The 22,449-nt window shown below is 34.7% G+C and overlaps 1 protein-coding gene across 4 annotated transcripts in view; it reads left to right on the forward strand.

Annotated features, from left to right (window-relative positions):
- The window catches only part of STXBP5 (syntaxin binding protein 5), a gene marked incomplete at both ends in the record, with an annotated part of 167,040 nt that overhangs the window by 37,420 nt on the left and 107,171 nt on the right, over window positions 1-22,449 (forward strand). For all 4 annotated transcript variants that reach the window (XM_080700550.1, XM_080700551.1, XM_080700552.1 and 1 more), the window contains 4 exons: window positions 361-461; window positions 10,163-10,297; window positions 11,819-11,882; window positions 14,712-14,795. In XM_080700550.1, the coding sequence (XP_080556676.1) occupies window positions 361-461; window positions 10,163-10,297; window positions 11,819-11,882; window positions 14,712-14,795 (384 nt within the window). The remainder of the gene's footprint in view (window positions 1-360; window positions 462-10,162; window positions 10,298-11,818; window positions 11,883-14,711; window positions 14,796-22,449) is intronic.

Consider the following 22,449-nt stretch of genomic DNA (forward strand, 5'->3'; position numbering starts at 1 on the left):
CTTACAATGCCCCGCGCTTGGGAGGCAGAGTCAGGAGGATCACGCAGGTTTGAAGCCAGCCTCACTGGCTTAAGAGACCCTGTTTCCAAATAAAAAATATAAAAATAGGTCTGAGAATGTAGCCCATAGGTAGAAGCTTCCATCCGCAGTACCACCAAAAAAATTATTGGGAAGTAAAAATATTGTTATACACATACAATGCACTCTTATATCTGCTATTTAGAATCTTTATGAAGCAAATATTTCTTAGAACTAAGTCTTTTGGCAAAAAGTTTTGAAATTTGAAAAAGATTTTTGAGGCACCATTTTGTTAGCATTGGTGTTTGTATTATAATATATAAGTTATACTTTCTTTTTAAGGGAGCTCTTGTGAGTGTCTTGGCTGATGACACCTTACACTTATGGAATTTGCGTCAAAAGAGGCCTGCCATACTACATTCACTTAAGTTTTGCAGAGAAAGGTAAGATTTATCTCTAGATCTAATATATAGGTTGTTTACTATTCTATTTTTATGCATTTTCTTTTAATTTTATTATTTGACTTTTTGTGATAGATTTTATGCACAATCCAAAAATAATTTTAAAACTTCAAATGGTAGACAACTTAAGCAAGATCTTTCCTCTCCAGACCCATCTATCTTTCCTTCCAGTGTTAACCACATATTTTTTGTGTCCTTCTAGAAATATTGTGTATGTATAAAAGCAAACATCTCTTTAATATCATCTCATCATTACCACACTTAAGTCTTAATGATTTTTACAACTATATGTTATTCTGTTGTATAGCTATTTCATTCAGTTAGTCTTCATCAGTAGACATTTTTATCATTTCCAGTTCTTTTTGTTTTATGGTGATGTTAGAATACCTATATGTCTGTGCTTCCATATACAAATCATATCTACAAGATAAATTTATAGAAATGAAACAGCTTGGTTAAAGAAATGTCTTCTAGCTGGGCGTGGTGGTGCTTGCTTGTAATCCCTATGCTTGGGAGGCAGAGACAGGAAGATCCTGAAGGTTCGAAGCCAGCCTCGCTGGCTTAAGAGACCCTGTTTCCAAATAAAATACAAAAAAATAGATCTGGGAGTGTAGCCCGGAGGTAGAAGGATTGCATCCCCAGTACCACCAAAATAAAAAAAAAAAAAGAAAAAGAAAGAAAAAGAAATGTCTTCTAAGCCAGACATGGTGGCGCACACTTGTAATCCCAGCATTTGGGATACTGAGACAGGAGGATTGCGGTTTGAGGACAGCCTCAGCTACTACTTACTGAGGCCCTTTGCAACTTGGTGAAACCCTGTTTCAAAGTAAAGAATGAAAAATAGGGCTGGGGTTATAGTTTGGAGTTAGAATGCCCCTGAGTTTCATCCCCAGTACTGTAAAATAAATAAATAAATGTCTTCTAATATGACTTGTGAGCTTTAAACATTGATTAGAAGGTCTTTTTCACCCCAATTTTTAAAGCAATGTCTTCCATATACTGCATTTGTGTGTGTGTGTGTGTGTGTGTGTGTGTGTGTGTGTGTGTGTGGTACTGGGGATTGAATCCAAGGGCATTCTCCCTCTGAACTACAACCTAATCTGTATTTTTATTCTTTATTTTTGAAACAGGGTCTCACTAAGTTTCCAAGGACTCACTAAGTAGCTGAGGCTAGTTGTGAACTTGCCATCCTCCTGTCTTAGCTTCCCAAATACTGAGATTACAAGCATGTGCCACCACACTGAGCATATACTGAATCTTTAATTCATATGGGACTTATTTTGGCATGAAATACAATAAGTATATAGTCTCTTCCCCAATAGCGCGCGCGCTCGCGCGTGTGTGTGTGTGTGTGTGTGTGTGTGTGTGTGTGTGTGTGTGGTGAGAGGGAGGGAGGGAGAGAGAGAGAAAGAGAAAGAGAGAGATGCTATTAAGGCACAAACTTGTGTTTGTCTCCCTGTGAGACCATGGTCCTACTTTGTTCAGTGTGTCTGTCAGGCAACATAAACAGGCCAGTTTAAGTGAGGTGAATAAGGGCTTTTGCCCTCAGTAGCCCTCTAAACTAGTCAAGCTTGTTGAAGAGGCTACTGCAAATTTGAAACCTTTTTAGCCAACACCAGGGCATATCTGTATTATGTGGAGTGGCAGTGGCAGGAGGTCAGCCGCAGCTTGCTTTTGCTGTACAACTTGTCCAAGACAATAAGTCATCTAAGTGACTTAGTGCAACATGTTTCTACTTTTGGAGAAGGTCAGAAGAAGGGGAAGTTATAAAAAAGAAAGGATGGGCATAGGGGAAAAGAGCAAGCCAAGCATCAAGTCAGTTGTTTTTCACCTGCTGGGAATCAGCCTCTCAACTTCTAGGCAGTTTCCTCATCTATTTACCCGTGGTATCTCAGAGCATGTGGAGGTGGGATGGCCATTTTGGTCTTAGTATATACCCTCTTGTCAATGTTGTACTATCTGTTGGAAACGGAACTAGAGATCCTACATAATAGTTGTCAGACTGGTGTGGTTTCGCCTCCTTTCCCCTACTGAGGGCATTTGGCAATATCTGGAGACCTTCAACAATTTGTGAACAGTAGAAAAAGTAAACATATCTTGAAAGTTGTGGAATAACACATGATTTTAAATTTCCTCTTTATCATATAGTTTTTGGGTCCTACTAGGGATTCATCTGTCATATAATTCTTAAACACTGGAACTAATTTGCCAATAATAGTAGCTAAGTGGCCTGTAAAGGATTAGGCAGCAGTATGTCTTGGAGAACCATGGAGGTACAGTCTTTCCTGCCCCATTCCTTGCTGTGCATCTAATTGTGTCCTCCCAAAAGATAAGTTGAAGTCCTATCCACAGATACGTAAGTGGGACGTTATCTGGAAATAGGATCTTTGCACATATAATCAAGTTAATATAAGGTTTTGGGGTAGGCATTAATCTGACTGGTATATTTATAATAAACACACAACACCTTGTGATTTTAGAGATATGAGATTGAAATAACACATTTATAAGTCAAAGAAGGCTAAAGATAGCTGGCAGTACCAGAAGCTAGGGGAGAAATTATGCAAGATTATCTCCTAAAGCCTTCAGAGAGAATGTGGTCCTGATGGTACCTTGATTTCTGACTCTGGCTTCTAGAACAGCAACTGAATAAATTTCTGTTGTTTTAAGCTACTCCACTATGGTAATTTGTTATGGCAACCCTAGAAAGCTAATATATTAACTTTGTTCTTTTTGCCTCATATTCATGAGCCTTCTTATGCTCTGTTGAGTTTATATGTACATGAAGGAGAAATTCTTTAGCTTTGGTTGAAACTGAGTATTTGATAAATAAATTTTTTTTGATAGTTGTAGTGTCCATATGTTCCATTTGGCTTGTACTTTATTTTTTTTAAGTACGTTTAATTAAGAAGTAGTCATAGGTTGGTCTTAGAACTATGTGCTAGTCTTTTTTGTTCCAAAAAAAATCTCAAGCATGTTAAAATTTTGCCTGTTTAAAAATAATAATATAAACCATTTTAGACCAAGAACCAAATTATGTATGTAAACATTTATGTTTAAAACCTACTATTATGTCTGATATTTATTATTTTGAAACCTTTTCACATAAATATTTACTATCACAGGTCAACAAAAATTTCTCAATTGAAATTTTGTTTTTCTAAAGGCATTTTTATCCTATTACTTTAATAACTTGACTTATAATTTGTAAATGGCTGTTTTATTTTTACTTGCATCTTTGGAACTTAGAGAATAAACAAGCATGAATGCATTTCAAAGAAAAGGAAAAAAAATAAAATAATAATATAAATTTTATTATTTAAATATAAATGGAGCATTCATATTCAAATTTCCCTGGAGAAAAAAAAGTGTTTTGACAAATCCATTCAGGTACCAGCTCAGCAATGGGGAGGTTTGGCTTTTGCAAGGTACTGTGGGGCTGGCTGCTGCCTTAGTATCAGATTTTCTTAGCATAAATAAATTAATGTGAAATAAAATTCATGTATGATATTATAGTATTATTTTGTTATGTTACCTAAATACTGTTCTTTGCATATTTATAAAGCTTATAATTTGCCCAGTATACACATGAATAGGGGAAAACTAAGATAGCTATAAAAGAGAATTTGGCCAAACACCAACCCTAAAAATATCTATACAGGTCTTAGAAAGATTTTGAATTAATTCACTGCACATATTAAGCAAGAAGAAAATGAATCATAATATTGGAATAAATTAAAGACCCAGAATTATAGTTTCTGTGGTAATTGCATCATACTATCAAAATACTTTTCTTTGAAAGCAGCTTAATGAAAAGTGTACAAGCATTAGATATGAGAGTGATTTGATGGGATGAAATTAAGAACTAGAAAACAGGAATGGAATGATATCCAGACTTATGAGAAAGATTTCTTTACCATTATTGCCTGGCCTAGAAGAATTATAAAATGGAAGTAGTGCTTCAGATTTAAAAAGGAATGTGTGTGTGTGTGTATACACACACACACACACATACATAAACATATATATATTTATACACACATACATAAATATATATATATTTATTTATACACACACACACACACACACACACACACACACACACACACACATATACATACATATTGTGGTACTGAGGATGGAACCCAGGGGCTTTTTTACCTCTGGGCTACATTCTCAGGCCTATTTTTTTATATTTTATTTGGAAACAGGGTGTCACTAAGTTGCTGAGAGCTTCACTAAATAGCTGAGGCTGGCTTTGAACCTGTGTGATCCTCCTGTCTCAGCCTCCCAAGTACTGGGATTACAAGCCTGAGCCACCACGCCCAGCTGAAAAAATATATCTTAGAAGCTAGCTTAAGGAACCAAGTGTAGTGGTGCAAACCTACAATCCCAGGACTTGGAAGACTGAGACAGGAAGAGCACAGCTTTGAGGCTAGCCTCAGCAGTTTAGTAAGATCTTCAGCAGTTAGTTTGGAGTTGGAATGCCCCTGAGTTCAATCATGACTACCATAAATAAATAAATGAATAAATATTAATTCAGTCCGCCAGATTTTCGGTACTTGGTGTATACTAGGGATTAGACGTAGGTGTTGGGATAAGAAAAGTGGAAAATCGTACAGCTTATATTAAGTCAGAGAGGCATATGTTACAATATGAATGAATTATTTTAGAGGTTTTTATTAAAATATATGATAGAATAATTAGTCTGTCCATTTCAATTTATTTTCTTTAAAGACAAAAGTCAGTCTTGGAGAAAATCTAATTAAAATCATAGCCACCCGTTAGAAAGACTAAAATGTGGCTAGTTTATCTGATGCAACTGAATTTATCTTAACCCACTAGCAAATGGTTTGTTATAATTGCTCTGGGAAATTTTTCGACATTATTCACAAATTCCATGACCCAAAAGTTCCACTTCTACACATATGGATTGTAGGCAGAATTCTAAGATGGGCCCCCAGGCATCTGAAAAGCAGCAATACCTACTCCTGAAAAGCATACACATGCCTCCCTTCATTTAAACAAACCACCCATGTAGGTGAAAGCATTTTGCTGATGTAAATAAGTTTCCTAATTCATGACATTATGGTAGGGAGATTTTTTTCAGTAGGCCTGATTTAGTTAGGTGAATCTTTCAAAGAGACTGGAGAAGTGTTCAGGAGGAGGAAGAGTTTCCCTTTGGTCATTAAGATAAAGGGGACCACATAGTAAAACCGATGGCCTCTAGGATCTGAGAATATGCTCTGTGACAGAGAGCAAGGAGATCTAGACTCAATCCAACAATTACCAAAGCTGGATTTTACTGGCAATTTAGATGAGCTTGGAAAAGATTGTTTCCTAACATTCCCGGAAAGAGATGGGGGAATGCAGCTTGGTTGTACCTCGATTGATTTTAGCCTTAAATGTCTCTGAGAACCCATTTATGTAGTGTCTGTACCTCTGACCAATAGACCCTGGAATAATGAATGGGTGGGGAGAGTATTTGCCTCAGACTAATTTTATTGTAATCTGGATTCCTACTAGATCCAAGATTAGCATGGTGCTTGATTTTCTTTGGAGTGCTATTTGGTTCTTGGTTTCATTGCAAAACCTTTTCTCTTTACTTTAAATAGTAAGATGAGAAAATCAAAAGCTTTGAGCAAGATATTTCTTTGATTAACCCAGCACAACTTGGCAGTGATTTTCAAGATGAAGAGGAAGATTTTATTTTCCTTTACTCACCTTACTGTACTAGAACTTTATGAACAGTATTTGATGATATTTTTAATAATTGTTTTCTAAGGGTACTATTATTTTTCCAGAAAAGGTGTATCGATTTACAAATAAAAAGGAAATCTTTTGAACAGATTTATAAATTATTTTCAACTGGATGCATTATATTAAATATGTTTCTTTGTTCATTAATGTAAACTTAAATATTCATTTTACAAGACTGTCATCATTGGGACAACTAATTAAAGACATAACAAATAGCACATACTTTTTTTCTGTTTTTTTTAATATTAACTCAGTTGAGAAACATTGAGATTCATTTCCGGTAAATACTGTAATAAATTCTGGAGTCATAGATGTTGTAATTGAATACGAAAAACGAAAGAGCAATTTACAGTGCAGTGGAAATCATAATATAGTATGGATGTCGTGAAGTGTTCTATTTGCAGTTTTAAAAATCACACATAAAATAAGATATGTGATCATGTTTTAGAAATTTTAGGCAAAGTATTACAAAAGAACTCAGCTGGACAGATTTAATAGGAGTTTCTTACAAGTAGAAAAGGGGATTTCCATTACGTTCAGAGGCACAAACACTTGAAGCATTCTTCCATATTTAGGACACTATATTTAAGATATTGCTTAGTGTATAGTACAGGAAGCTTAATTTTGGAAAGGCAAGAAAGGTCTACCTCAGGAGGCCTCTACAATTAGAATGTTATATTCTAACATTTTTCCAACTTTAAGTTACTAATGACAAATAACAAGATCCATTATAAGCTGATACTTTCTGATCACATAGATAAGTGTCACAGATCAGGCAAGTGCATTTCCCTGATATGTTAAGTCAGAGTTCAATGCAGCAAAGAAACTACAGTAGACAGTTTTAGCACAAAACATGTAGCTGTTGAAAAATATTTGGAAAGGTACCAGACCTACTGGGATTCTAGAACATACCATCAACCTGTGCCCAGAGAATAGACAGTGTACAGCTACCACACGAAGCTCATGAGCACACCTAGGCACACTGTTTGGTTCTTACTGCTGCCATAAATTTCTCTTTCCACTCAGATCTCCAAGAATATCCTTCACAGTAGATGCAACAGAGAGATGGTTTCTGCCTCATTCTTCCTACAAATCTCAAATATAATCCAATTAGTCACAACCTCCTCTAGAACTTAAGCTGTGGGATAGTCTGAAAAATGGACATTTTAGTTTTCCAGCATTTGAAGTACAAGAAGGCCTGTAGAAGGATGTGGAAATGAAAACTGAGTCCAATTGACTAAACCAAGCACACTTTTTATTATGCCTACTCTTTTATCCAGAGAAGTATTCTTCAAAATGTTACTAAATATTGCTTAAGAAGCATTGTAATAGTAGGTAAGATGTTTTTGAGAGCCTTTCAAGTAGGTAATAATGTGCTCTCGCTTGGCTTTGGAAAGATAATTCTTGAGGCAGCCTGGAATGGATTTGACATTGTCACTGATGATGGTTTAAGTTTGGTCCAGGCCATGAGGATAGAGAGGGAGTAACTCATGAGTTTGTGATTATTAATTAACTTAATAGTGCTCATATTTTATGTGGCTCATTTGCTCTTTTAACAAATCTTATGTATAAATATTGTGGTAACTAAATATAAATGTGATATGTGCCATATTTTTTGTTGTGTTCAGCTAATCTAATAGTGATAGGCCTGTAGATGAAATAGGTCATATTTCTTTCTATAGATTATATTTGAAACTGTATTCATCTGTGTATTGCACTAATGCCCCTGTGTGTGGATGATTAATTTCAGCATTACTAGGGAGATCATACATGTTCTTTTGTCAGAGGAAATTTGTAATAGTAAAATCTTCCAAATTTGGTGATTGACTACATGATAGTTGGTAATGCTGTGGCTAAGTACTAAATAGGATGTATGTGTTAACTTCCGAACACTAAATACACACATGTTAAGTTCCTTTAATAAAATGTGAGAATTAACAAGTTTCCAGTAACTGTCTGTGAGAAATGTTTAAGTCAAGTACAAGGCTTTAGAATACAACTTTCTTTAAGGGCATACTGAAGGAACTAAACATTTTTATCTGTGTATTTCTATTGTATTTGTTTCAGTCAGACTCTCTTTTTCTCCTGGTTCAACATTTCTAAGGTACCTTTATATGCACAATTTAGTATGCTATTCTCTGTGTGTGTGTGTGTGTGTGTGTGTGTGTGTGTGTGTGTGTGTGTGTGTGGTTCTGGGGATGGAACCCCGGGGGCATTCTACCTCTGGGTTATACCCCCTGCCCTATTTTTTTATTCTTTATTTTGAAACAAGTGTCACTATGTTGCAGGGAGCCTTACTAAGTAGCTGAGACTGGCCAGGAGCCTGTGATCCTCTTGTCTAAGCCTCCCAAGTACTGAAATTACAATCGTGTGCCACCATGCCCAGCTTACTATGCTGTTCTTATATTAAAATATATAACCTTATTAGAGTGTTTGCTGAATTTTAATGACTTTTCATTTGGGTCTCAAGTATATGTATTAATCCATTAAGTTTCAAGATTTTAATTCTCTGAACACTTCAAGAAAATTGATGAAGGTACATTAAAATAGGTGGGAAATTATAATCTAGAACTTATATATTATTATTACTATTATTACATTATAATTATATTACTCATATAATTATAATATGTGCTATATTTAAGTTTTTATGGTTACTTCACAAGTGGAATGATGGGCTAAAATGGGTTAATAAACAATATTATTTTTATTATAACTATGCTTTAATAATAGATGCTAACACATAAAGAGCCTAAATTAAAACTTTATCTCTTGGTATTATTAAAAATGGAGTCACTGTTGTTATTATAATGAATGGTCTATGTATTCTTCAGATAAAAATTAATCTTCATAACGAAGGTATAACAAAAACAATAGTTGTGAATTTGATTTTGATCCAAGGTACAGTTTCAGCTTCATGATACATGTTACTGTTGATTTTTTTTGAAAGTTCTGCTGAGTACACCAGTGTGAGTGACAAAATCAATCTTAAAATCTTTGTGTTTTTCACATCTGTTACTCTAAAATTTAATTTTGAAATCTGTCCCAAGGCTACTCAGTGCCGTTTGTTCCATGATTACTTTTACTAAAAAAAAATACATTGTGGATTATTTTCAGAGTCATTAAATAATAACAAAAAGTGTTTGTGTGCGTATATATACATATGTATATTCATATTACACCTAGTGATTTTAAGTATTCCAGTATAACCCTTTCTACGTAATCAATATTTTTATGTATTAGTATATAAAGCTTGCATAATCTTTAATTATTTTATCCTTTCAGCCCTCGATGAGGAAGGCTAAGATTGTTTATAAATTAGGAAATAAGATAATGTTTATATAGCATATTTAAAGAACACTTAAATATAGAAAGTCAAGTCCAGTTTCTACCAGTTTTATATTTGGGTGATTGAATAAATTGCCCATAATTTAAAACCTTATAAATCTTCACTTGATGAGTTAAATGAGTTCTTTCATAGTGATATGTTTTGGGGAACTGTGTTTTCTTACTTTTTTTTTTTTTCTAATAACATTGGCATGGTATTGTTTTAATTGGTTTAAACCAGAAATTTATTTTTTTCAGTCTTCCTATAATATTTTCAAAGTCAGGAAAATTTGCTGGTAAAGAAATTTTTGAGTTAATTGTAAGAACCACCCTCCCCCCCTTAGTTAAATGAAAAAAAGTTGTTTCATGGAGCAGAGTAATTTTTAAATTTGATGATGCTTTGCACAAATACACTCCCATGATTTATATGAAGCAGCATAATTCAGTATTAATCACAATGAGTAGGTAAATCTGATGGTTGTATATAATTTGTACTTTTCCTGAGTTACATGCCTCATGATTAACCTACTAGCACAGTGAATAACATTTGCCGGGGATCTTTCTAATTTCTGTTTCGTGTGCATTTTCTCCTGCAGGGTTACGTTTTGCCATCTGCCTTTCCAGAGTAAGTGGCTCTATGTGGGCACAGAACGAGGTAATATACATATTGTCAACGTGGAGTCCTTCTCGCTCTCAGGCTACGTCATTATGTGGAACAAAGCCATTGAACTGTGAGTTTGAGCTAGCATGTTCTCTCTGAAAGGATCAGTGTTACGTATGACGCTGACATAACATTACAGCCAGCCAGTAACTCCATATGGAATTGAATATATGCTGGATGCTTTTGATAAGAAGTACACATTTATTAGTCTTTTGTAAATATCCTATTGGAATGGCACATTGTAAATTTAAAAGGTAGATATATACCACAAGTTGAATGATAGTGATATTATCCTTAATAGGTGAAGAAGCACTAAACCTTTTTCTATTCTTTAATCTTTTCCCTATTTTGGTTTGAGTCAAGTGTTTAGAAAATACTAATCTACTTTCTTGATATGTTTTAATAATCAGTAAATACAATATAGAAATTTGCTAACGTTAACATGATACAGAATTATTTTTAAGATTAATTTTACCTAAAATGACCCTGGGTTCAACCCCCAGTACTGCAAAAAAGAAAAGAAAAAGAAAAAAAAAGATTAATTTTACCTAATGTTGAATCAGTGGTGGTTATTTGTCAATATTAACAAGAACTGGGTTCAGCTGTGGGGCCCTGTGGATCTTTACTATTAACTTTGCACTCTTTCTTAAAAATTTTTGATATTTTATCTCCTACAAATTTTTTTCTTGTATAGTTTGAATATACAAATCAAGTTTAAAGGTATTGGCAAAATCCTTTTACAGTTTTTCTTTTGTTTTTAAACAAGTAGTCTTGTATTGCATTCCAGAGTATTTTCATCTTCTGTGACATATCTCTTACATAATGTGTAGCTGTAATAGTGTCTTAAGCCTGGTTTTCCTCCTGCAGCAGGAATGTTACTGTCATATATCAGTTCCATAGTAAAGTCTGTCCTTTGAGTTGATCACGAACGACATCTAGTGGGTAGGCCTGGTGCAGCTGTCTAGTTTCACTGACTCCAAGTAGTGGTGTCTTAGCTTTCAAGGATTCTAACATAGATAGGCTTTTTCATACTGTATAGGCATAATTTCAGCCATATATTTCATACGTATACACACACATATATATATGACCTATTTTTTCTCTGAAAAGTGGTACTGGGTTTCTGGAAGCCCTTCTACCTTTGGGCTACACTCCCAGACCTACTTTTTATATTTTTTTGATTTGGAAATAGGGTCTCTTAAGCCATCGTGGCTGGCTTCGAACATGTGCGATCCTCCTGTCTCCGCCTCCCAAGCGCGGGGATTATAAGCGTGCCCCACCACAGCCGGCTAAAGCTATTATCTTTAAGATTACTACATGAATAAAAGATTTTCTGTGCTGAAATCTGACTAAATTGAAAATTACTTTCTTTAAAGAAAATATAGTATACTTAATTATAAATTTTGTTGACATGTATTAACATGAAAATATTAGCATTTTTGCTTTGATGCCTATTGTGATTCATACCAAGAACTATATGATGTTATTGACTACTTACTTAAATGCTTTATTCTTTTATAAATCTTTATTCTTTCATTAATTTTTATTATAATGAAAATGTAGCTATAAAAATTTTTTTAACTTTTTTTAGGTCATCTAAGGCTCACCCAGGACCTATTGTTCATATAAGTGATAATCCAATGGATGAGGGAAAGGTATATTTTTTTCTTAAAAATTATTTAAATGTATGACTTTTGTATTCTTAAATATGAAGACTATTCTATGACCACACATGATGAAAGATTAAGATTGTTAATAAAGGTTTATTGGCTTGTTATTCATTTTGAAGAACAGATAAATACATTAGATTAGGTATAGTTTGAGGACAGGAGTGGTGGCGCATGCTTATAATCACAGCTTTTGGGAAGTGGAGACTGGAGGATAGCAGTTTGCAGACAGCCTCAGCTACTTAGCGAGGGCCTTTGCAATTCAGTGAGACCCTATTTCAAAAAATAAAAAAGACTTAAAAATAGGGCTGGGGATGTATCTTGGAGGTAGAATGCCCCTGGGTTCCATCCCCGGTACCACACACACAAAAAGAATAGTTTGAACAACAAAACACACCAAAGCATAAGTAATATTTAATAGATATGTTGTTATTTTATATTTGGCTTATTCAGAATATTTTTTCTGATTTTCTGTTAATTTAGACAAAATGCTTTCTCTTGGTTTTGAATTCTTTTTAATACTTTGTTATATAATTATTGTAGTGCTTATATATATTGCCTTATATTAGAGTTATCTCTATTTTGTCTCCCTTAAATTTTTCTTAAATAGGTCAGTTAATAATGTAGAGATATTTGAAATGTCATTTAATTTTTGGTACTCTGAAACTAGTTCATATAGTCAATATCTAGTTAAGTTTAGGTTAGTCAGCACATTTTAAAATAATAAAATTTTTTTCTATGAATCGTTATTTCCTAGTTTCTCAAACTAATCTTTGAGAGTTTTATTTATTAATAATATTTTCTACCTATAAAATTTTATTATTTTAACCTAAGTAAATTCCAAGAAGTGTCTTCCTATAAGAAATGAGTGAAGTAAAATTTATAAATTTTGTGAAGGTGTATCTCCAGGTTTATCTGTTCTTCGGTTAGTGGGAGAGGCCTGTGAGTTATTTAATACTCTTAGTTTGCCGCTAGCCAAACAAAATGATAACTGGACTGTTAGGAGATAGCTCATAATCATAGATTGTATAATTGAAAGGTACTTTACATAAAGCAGGTTAAGTGTATGAAAACAGGAGCCTGATTATATTGTATACAAGAGACTTGCTTAAAAGCCCAAGTCTTTAAGTGGGAGTCATGGTGATCGAATTAGAAATTTCCCTTCTACTTGAATCATTCATTGGATCATTTTAGTTCTTGCTCTGGAGTGTCTTTTTTCTAGTCAGTGTTGTAATGGCCACTATAGTGCAAGCCATTTCAAGGCCTTTTTGAATCATTCCAGATCAATATTTCTAGAATGTCATTTTAATCTCCTCATGTTCAAAGTTTTCAGTGAGTCTGCAGTACCTAACATAGTTTCTTTAGGATATTGCCCTATCTTTCACAACATCTGTACCTGGAAATGGTATGCTAAAGCAAAGAGTTATTACTTTCCAGATATGAACTGCTCTTTGCCGTCTCCCTGCCTTTGTTTATGTGAGTCCTTCTGTTCTCCCAGACAAGTAGGACTAGTGAGAGAATGCATTCAAATGGAGTGGTCCAAGTAGGGAGGCAACCTGGGTGCAGACTCAAGGCTAAGGCACGCATGACCTGTAGAGCGTACTTGAGTGTTTTAGGTAGGAGGTATGGTAAGGGATGAAGTTGGAGAGGAAGGCAGTAGTTAGACATGATAGATATTATAGGTCATGTTATTGAATTTGAATTTATTTTAATAATGGCAAGGCATTGAAAAGTTTAAAGGAGGAGCATATATTATCCTGTTGTGTTTGCATGTTACTTGACTATAATAAGGAATGGGATAAAATAGGAGCAAGATTGGATGGAGTCAGGGATACCAAATAGATCTTTGTATCTTGAACCAGGAGGGTGGTACTAGGGACTGAGTATGGAAGAATGTAAGTTAGAAAAAGATAATAGAATGTAATCTTAAATTTTACCTGGTGATTTTACCTATTAAGGGAGAAACTAGAGTTAATGATGACCCTAGGTTTTTGCTGGAAAAACTGAACAAATGTGTCACAGAATGGTGAGAGAGACTGCAATAGGAATTTCAGAGAAACAGGGTAAAGTATTAATTCACTTTTGGACATACTATTTTGAAGTTCCATTTATTATTTATTTATATTTATTTATTTTCTTTCTTTCATTATTTATTTATTGGTGGTGCTAGGGATTGAACCCAGGGGCATTCTACCTCTGAGCTACACCTCCAGTCCTATTTTTTATTCTTCATTTTGAAACAGGGTCTCACTAAGTTGCAAGTTGCTGAGGCTGTTCACGAACCTGCAATCCTCCTGTCTCAACCTCACAAGTATTGGGATTACAAGTGTGTGCCACTACACCCAGCCCTTACTTTGAGGTTCTAATGTGGGTAAATGGCAAAATGGTTATTGTAACTAGATATCTGAGTCTCATAAAGAGACCTAGGTTGGGTATAATTTAGAACTAAAAAATATAGATGGAGAGAGATTTCTTGATAATGTATAGAATCTGGGAAGTTTATAATCTTGGGCACATGTAAATGTTAATTTCTATTAGTAATTTATTAAAATATATTAGTGAAAATATATATTTAGGATGGGAAAATGGTAGTTTTCCTTTTCAAGTTGTTTTTCATAATAATCAAAGGCATATAAGTATACAACCCAGTATTCTCTTTTGTCATCTCTGTGATTAGTAACTAACAATATAGGTTTTTATATTATAATTTTATACTTGAAGAAGATAAATGATAATTACCCTTCTTATCAGCAAATAAATATTTTATATAATAGATACATATTATTCCTTGATAATGTGACTTTTCTTTTATTACAGCTCTTGATTGGCTTTGAATCTGGAACGGTAGCATTATGGGACCTCAAATCAAAGAAAGCCGACTACAGATACACATATGATGAGGTAACAACATTTTTGCTAATAAAAACTATTGTCATTTCTCTAATTCAAAGCAGTTTTTCTAATATTGCATTGATTTTAGTAACAACATTATTTTTGCTAGTAAAAACCTATTGTCATTTCTCTAATTCAAAGCATTTTCTCTTAAGATTTCATTGATTTTAGTTTAAGTAACCTTTGTAATTATACCCAAAACAAAGCTACCCCATCTGATCAATAATATGTCACATAATTAAAAAGTTGCAAAAATCTTTTTCCACTCATCACATTTGTGTCTTTTAATCCCATCACAGGTACATGTTACTAGTTTCTATTGTGTTTTTCCTGAGAGATTCTGTGCATTTTCAAGCAAATTTATAAATATATCATTGTTTTCTATAAATAGTAGGGTACTCTAGACATTTAGTTTGCTTGCTTTAAAATTCCAGTAAGAATTGTGATTGATTAATAAGTGTTCTGAGGGGTTTTGTTCATTTTTTGTCTGTAGGCTTCTGCAACTCCTTATTTCCCTTCCTTACTTTTATACTCCTTTTTGGCCATTCATTTGTCACAATAGACTTCTAAATGCTGGAGCTTTCTGTCTGCATCTCCACTGTCCTTTACATTTCCCCCCTTCAGATTGCCTATGAATTGTGTAGTTTACTGAGGTTTTATCCAATTTCGATTTTTAAAATTTTTTGTTTTCAAGGTTCTGAAGGGGATTGAATCTAGAGCTGTTCTGCCACTGAGCTTCAGCCCCAGCTCTTTTTTTTTTTTTTTTTGTGGTACTGGGGTTCCTGGAAGCCCTTGTACCTCCGGTCTACAGTCCCAGACCTATTTTATTTTTGGAAACAGGGTCTCCTAAGCCAGCGCAGCTGGCTTTGAACTTGCGCCATCCTACTGTCTCCGCCTCCCCAGCGTGGGGATTACAAGCGTGCGCCACCATGCCCAGCAGCCCCTGCTCTTTTTAATTTTAATTTATTTTTTAGGTAGGATCTTGCTAAGTTACTAAGGCTGGCCTCAAACTTCCTGTTTTCTTAGCCTGACAAGTCACTGGGATTACAGATACCACTCCTGGCTCATTGTTCTTTTTTTTTTTTTTTTTTTTTTTCCTTGAATTTTTTGTAGTACTTGAGAATGAACCTGGAGTATTCTTTCTCAAAGTTTCACCCCCAGCCCTATTTTCATTTTTACTTATTTGTTGTTGTTGTTGTTGTTGTTGTTGTTGTTATTATTATTATTATTTATTATTATTTTGAAGCAGGGTCTTTCTAGGTTGATGAGAATCTCACTACTTGCCAAGCCTGTCCTCAAACTAGATATTCTCCTGTCTCAGCTTATCTGCTGTTTGGTTTTAGAGTACAACAGTTCATATAGCAGGCAGGATATGGTTGATTCTTTTTCTTTATTTCAGTATAGGTCAAGCATCCCTAATCTGAAGATACAAAATCTGAAATATTCTGAAATCTGAAGCTATATATGTGTGCATGTTACTACAGATTGAACCCATATTTTGAAACAGGGTCTGAATTCTGGAGGTTTCGAATTCCTGAGGCTGGCTCTGAACCTGCCGTCCTCCTGTCCCCAGCCTCCCATGTAGTAGAATTATAAATGTGCACCACCATACCCAGCTTGAATCTGAAGCTCTTTGAATACCACTCAAGAAATTTTGGAGTGTTTTGGATTGTGTGTGTGTGAATGCGCATGCACTGGAATTTGAAACCGGGGCCTTCTACCTCCAAGGTACACCCCAGCACTTTTTTGGTTTTTTTTTTGAAGCAGTATTTCATTAAGTTGCTGAGGGTCTCTAAGTGCTAAGACTGGTTTCGAACCTGCAATCCTCCTGTCTCAGCCTTCTAGTACTGGGATTATAGGAGTGTACCATGACACCCTCCTAGATTTTGGATTCTCACATTTGAGATATTCAGTGATAACATCTATGTAAATATTCCAAAATATGAAAAATCTTGAAATCTGAAATACTTCTGGTTCTAAGCATTTCACATAAGGGATACTCAACCTGTATTCACATAAAAAGATCGCTCTCTAGTATTTTCAGTGATGAGCAATTTAATGTTATTTTTAGTTTTACTATGTTCTCAGTGATTTAAAAATATTTAGTGTATGTCAGTTTATTAAAGTTATTATTTTGTTTTTCAAAGTGTCTCATCTTCTGTAAGTGAACCTCTTTTATTTAGCGCCTCAGTCCTATGGTGATTACTATGTATTCTTGATAGCTTTCTTTCTATTTAATATACAAAACATAACTACTAATCTTGTGTACTCTCAACCAAACTTAGAAGAAAATATTCGGGCATGAACTTAAGGTTTATTTTGGTGTGGAATAGTAATTGTCAGCCATAATTTTCTATCCAGAGTGATTGTGAATTCCAATTCAATGAATAAAGCTATTTTAGGAAGTGTAGTGGTTCTGCCAGTTTATTTATTTTACGGTAGAATGTATGAATGCTTTAATATTAATATATTCAGTTACTCAAATAGCACACTACACTGAATAATTGTAGCAATACTTTGAATACTTTGCGAATGCCTGCATATTAAACATAATAAATATGACCAAAAGAGAACTTCCTTTTTATTCCTGGTTGCATTTCTTCTTGCTTCTCAGTAATCAAGATTTTCAAATCATTTTTATTCTTTTCTGGACACAATGGCTCATGCCTTTAACTGCAGTATTTGGAAGGCTAAGACAGGAGGATTGGAGGTCTGAGGCCAGCCTCAGCAACTGAATGAGACTGTGTTGCAAAATAAAAAAAAGGACTGGAGATATAGCTTGGAGGTAGAATGCCACCTAATACCAAAAACAATATAAAACAAAAAAATTAATAGACTTTCTGTTATTTTTTTTGAAAGTTTTAGGCTGTAGAAATGATTTTATTTTGGCATCAAGGATTGAATCCTTTTTATTTCTTAATTCTTTAAAAAATTCTTTTTATTTCTTAATTCTTTAAAAAAAGAGGAGGAAGCTAGGCATGGTGGTGCATGCTTGTAATCCCAGCATTCGGAAGACTGAGACCAGAAGATGGCAGTTCGCGGATAGCCTCAGCTACTTAGTGAGGCCCTCCGCAACTTAGTGAGACCCTATTTCAAAATAAAAACTAAAAAATAGGGCACAGGGTGTAGCTCAGAGGTCCAGTGCCCCTGAGTTCCATCCCTAGACACCCCTCTCCTCCACACACACAATCTAAAAAAATACAGGGAAACCAGGGTTTCGATTAAGTTGCTGAGGCTGGCTTTTAAACTGTGATCCTCCTGTCTCATCCTCCCAAGTATTGGGATTATAGGTATATGCCCCCACACCCAGCTGAAGGCATATTATTATTTTTTTACATTACTGGTGATGGAACCCAGGGGCATTCTACCTCCAAGCCACACCCCTGTTCCTATTTTTTATTCTTTATTTTGAAACAAGGTCTCACTAAGTAGTTGAGGCTGTTTGCAAACCCGTGATCCTACTGTTTCAGCCTCCTAAGTACTGGGATTATAAGGGTGTGCCTCCATGCCTGACTTGAAGGTGTAATTTTATTTTATTTAATTTTTTGGTGGTACTGGGGTTCCTGGAAACTCTTCTACCTCCGGTCTACACTCCCAGACCTATTTTTATACTTTTTTGTTTTTTTTTTTTTTTTTTTGGAAACAGGGTCTCTCGAACCTGTGTGATCCTCCCGAGCATGGGGATTACAAACCTGCACCACTGCACCAGGCCTGAAGGTGTAATTTTAGAAGTAACCTTTTTGGTTTTCCTTTTTATACATTTAAATTATGATCTTGGGTTGGTCTATTATCATGTCACAGGGACTAGATTTACTTTCTCAAGTAACGAACTGAACAGAGTATGTAAGACCACAGCTTTCAGCAATTGTACTTTAGCAGGTAGTGTAGAACAGGATTCCTTAGGGAAAAGAAGCAAGCTTCCTTTACCAAAGAGCAAAGAGCTTCCTGGAAAGAGTCTTCGAAGTCTGAGAAGGCCTACCACACTGAGTCTTCAGTTGATTATCGATTAATGCATGAGTGTAAGGTTTGGAAAAGAGTCATTGGAAGAGAATATGTAGAATCCTCCCCATGGTGCACACAGGACTGGGAACCATTCACATTCTTAGTGGAGTCGAGAAACCTAATACACAGGGTATGATAAGGTGAGCAGTAGCACCTAGAAAGTAGTGGAGCCAAACTAGCCTGACAGGAAAGGCCGGCTTAGTCCAGCCTTCCATAGCTTAAAAGCAAACTCTGGAAGGACCATACTGTTTGCTAGTATATAACTACATTCCAGAAAAATGCTCAAAAATAGTTAAAAATATAATAATGACTCAATGTAAATTTCATGTTCAGCATCTGAATAGAAATTTATGAAGTATATAAAGCTAGAAAACATAACCCATAATAAAGAGATAATGCAGGTAATAACAGACTCAACACAACAAAGATGACAATTAGTATTGAGCATATTAAAGTAAATGTGTAGATTTCATATACTCAAAAAGGTAGAGGAAAGCATGGAAACATGTTTAAAAAAAAAAGAAAACAAAGTCACTAGAGAAGAAAAGTAAAATAAGATAAAATACATTGAATGGGCTTACCAAAATATGATATTTTGTAAGAAAATATTAATGGACTTGAGGGCATAACATTAGAAGCTACTAAGTATGAATGGCTGTAGGGAAGTAAACAGAACATCAGTGGTCTGTGATTCAGTTCCAAGTAGATTAAGTGTGAATTTTGAATCTTAAGACTAGGATGGTGGATAGAAAATAGATTTAAAGAAATAATGGCCAAACATTTATTCAGTGATTAAAAAAATTGTTAACCAAGATATTTTAGAATTTCAATGAACTTTACACAGAAGAAAAAGGAAGAAATCTACACAAATGGTAAAAATGTTTAGTTGTTTAAATCTAGCTACCGAGAACATCTTCAGAAAACATGGAAAAGAATATTAAATAGAGAGAAGCAAAGATAAAATGACAGCAGACATATTTTTCCTTAGAAATAATGCAAACCAGAATAGAATACAACATCTTAACAATAGTGAAAGGAAAAAATTGTAATCTATGGTTTTATATTCAGTAAACATTCGCTTCAAAGATAAAACCAAATATGTCTACAGACATGAACTGATAGAATACTTCAGTTGTAAACCTCACTACAAGAGTTGTTACAAATCCTTCATGCAGAAGACCAGTGATAGGAGATAGAAATATGGATCTATTCAAAGGAACGAAAGCACCAGAAATAGTAGAGATGTAAATAAAATTTTTCTCTTTTATGCTTTTATTGGTACATTGTGCTTATGTGTTCCCGTGCACACTGCACTTGGTGTGTTCCCTTCCACATCCCACCTGCGCCCCTCCCTGTACGTGCTTGTGAGATGGCTGGAGATACCATTACTGTGCACTTTACATTATTTAACCTGTTCATCAGCTAGCCTTTTTTCCTCCTTAGCTTCCTTCCCCAATTCATTTCCACTATTTTACTAGTCCCTTTCCTCATTTATCTGAAAAAAAAAAAAAAAAAAAGGATGTTTCATGAATTTCCATGTCATCTTTTTGCAGGAGCCATGCTAATCTTCTCTGTATTTGTCCAGTTTTAGTATATGTGCTGCCAAAGTGAGAACAAGATTTCTAATATTAAAAATCTCTTCAAGGGGTCTTTTATGATTCAAACTAAACAAAACTGTATAGTGGGATTATGATATATGTAGAACTAAAATATGGACAACAATAGCATAAAAATCAAAAGACAGTACTATTAAAAAATTGGTAGACTGGATATAAAGTGTTATAAACAGTAAGGAGGATCCTCAGAAGAATGGGAACACATCTACCATATGATTCAGCAGTACCACTAATACCTCTTCTGGGCGTCTACCCAAAAGAATGGAAACCAAACTACCAAACTAATGCCTGTAAATCTATGTTCATAGCCTCACAATTCACAATTGCCAAACTATGGAACCAGCCAAGATGTCCATCAACAGATGAATGGATTACTAAACTCTGGGATATGTACACAATGGAATATTACTCAGCCATAAAGAAAACACAATTATGTCATTTATGGGGAAATGGATGGAACAGGAGAATATTATGCTAGTGAGTTTAGTCAGTCACGAAAAGTAAAAAATCAGATGCTCTCTCTAATATGCGGAAGCTAGAGGAAAAAGGATCTTAGGAGGAACTTTGAATGAAGAAAGAAAAACCCTAGATGAGCAAATAAGGTGACCTAACAGAGGAGGATGGGGAGGAGAGGGAAATTTTCTAATATATATGATGTACATTCACAAACATCAAATCAATTACTAAGACTAACCTGAGAAGGAGGGAGGGAGGGGAAGGGAATTGGATGGAAATTGGGGAAGGACTAAATGAGTGACGTGTGCATATATGCCTCAGCCATCTTGTACTCCATTAATTATGACTACAGTACACCAAGAGAAAAATAAAATGGTATAATATGTGAACGCGAACTATGGTTAAAGATATGCATAATAAATAAAGGAAATACCAAAGCAACAGTAGCAGCAACTCATGTAAAGTCAAAGAGGAAAAAAAAATAGGAAAAAAAATTTTTTTTTTAATTCTTCAAAACTCCGGCTAGGCAGGTTTACACATGTTTGTAATCCTAGTTCTTGGGTGACTGCGACTGGAGAATGACCAGTTCACAGCCAGCCTCAGCTACTGAGCTTAGTTTTGGGTGAGCTTTTTTTTTTTTATAATACTTTCATTGATACCTTGCAGTCTCATGTCATAATGTGGTTTATAGTGACAGTGGTATACATGCACACAGCACTTGGTGAGCTTTGCCCCAGTCCCTCCTGCACACAACATACCGAGATTGGCACGGGTATTCTTATGTATGTACATAATGTCAATGGAAGTGTTTCATTCATTCTCTCTCCTCCTTCCCTTCTCTCCCCCAGGCTGCCTTCCTGGCTCCACTGGAGTTTTTTCTCCATTATCTAGAGTCCCTCTCGTATCCTGATTACTCCCTAGATTCTGCATATGAGAGAAAACATATGACCTTTCATTTTCTGTGACAGGCTAATCTAATTTAGCATAATGTTCTTCAGTTCCATTTATTTTCCTATAAATGACCTAATATTGTTTTTTTTATTGCTAAATAGAATTTTATTGTGTGTGTATCTCATCATTTTGTAATTCATTCACCTGTTGATGGACAGACACTTGGGTTGGTTCCATAGTTTGACAATTTTGAATTGTGCTGTTATAAAAACGGATATGCATGTATTGCTATAATACAATTTCATTTCCTTTGGAAATATATGTAGGGGTGGAATAGCTGGATTATATGGTTGGTCCATCCCAAATTTTCTGAGAATCTCCACACTGATCTCCACAGAGGCCTTAGTAATTTGCACTCCTATCAACAGTGGAGAAGAGTTTCTATTTCCCCCCATCTTCTCTAGCATTTATTGTTGTTTTGCTTGATGATGTCTTTTTTGATGATTGCCTTAAAATTAAAATTTATAACTATTAAAAACAAAGCAGGAAGACAAAGTAACAAAGAACAAATTAGAAAAAGAGGAAACAAATAGCATGATAGTAAATTTAAAATTGCCTATATCAACAATCATATTAACCATTTAAGTACATCAATTAAAATGTAGTGGATTGTCAGATTGGATAAAAAAATCAAAATT

This window comes from Muscardinus avellanarius, assembly GCF_963383645.1.
Source record: "Muscardinus avellanarius genome assembly, chromosome: 8".
NCBI classification, from domain to species: Eukaryota; Metazoa; Chordata; class Mammalia; order Rodentia; family Gliridae; genus Muscardinus; species Muscardinus avellanarius.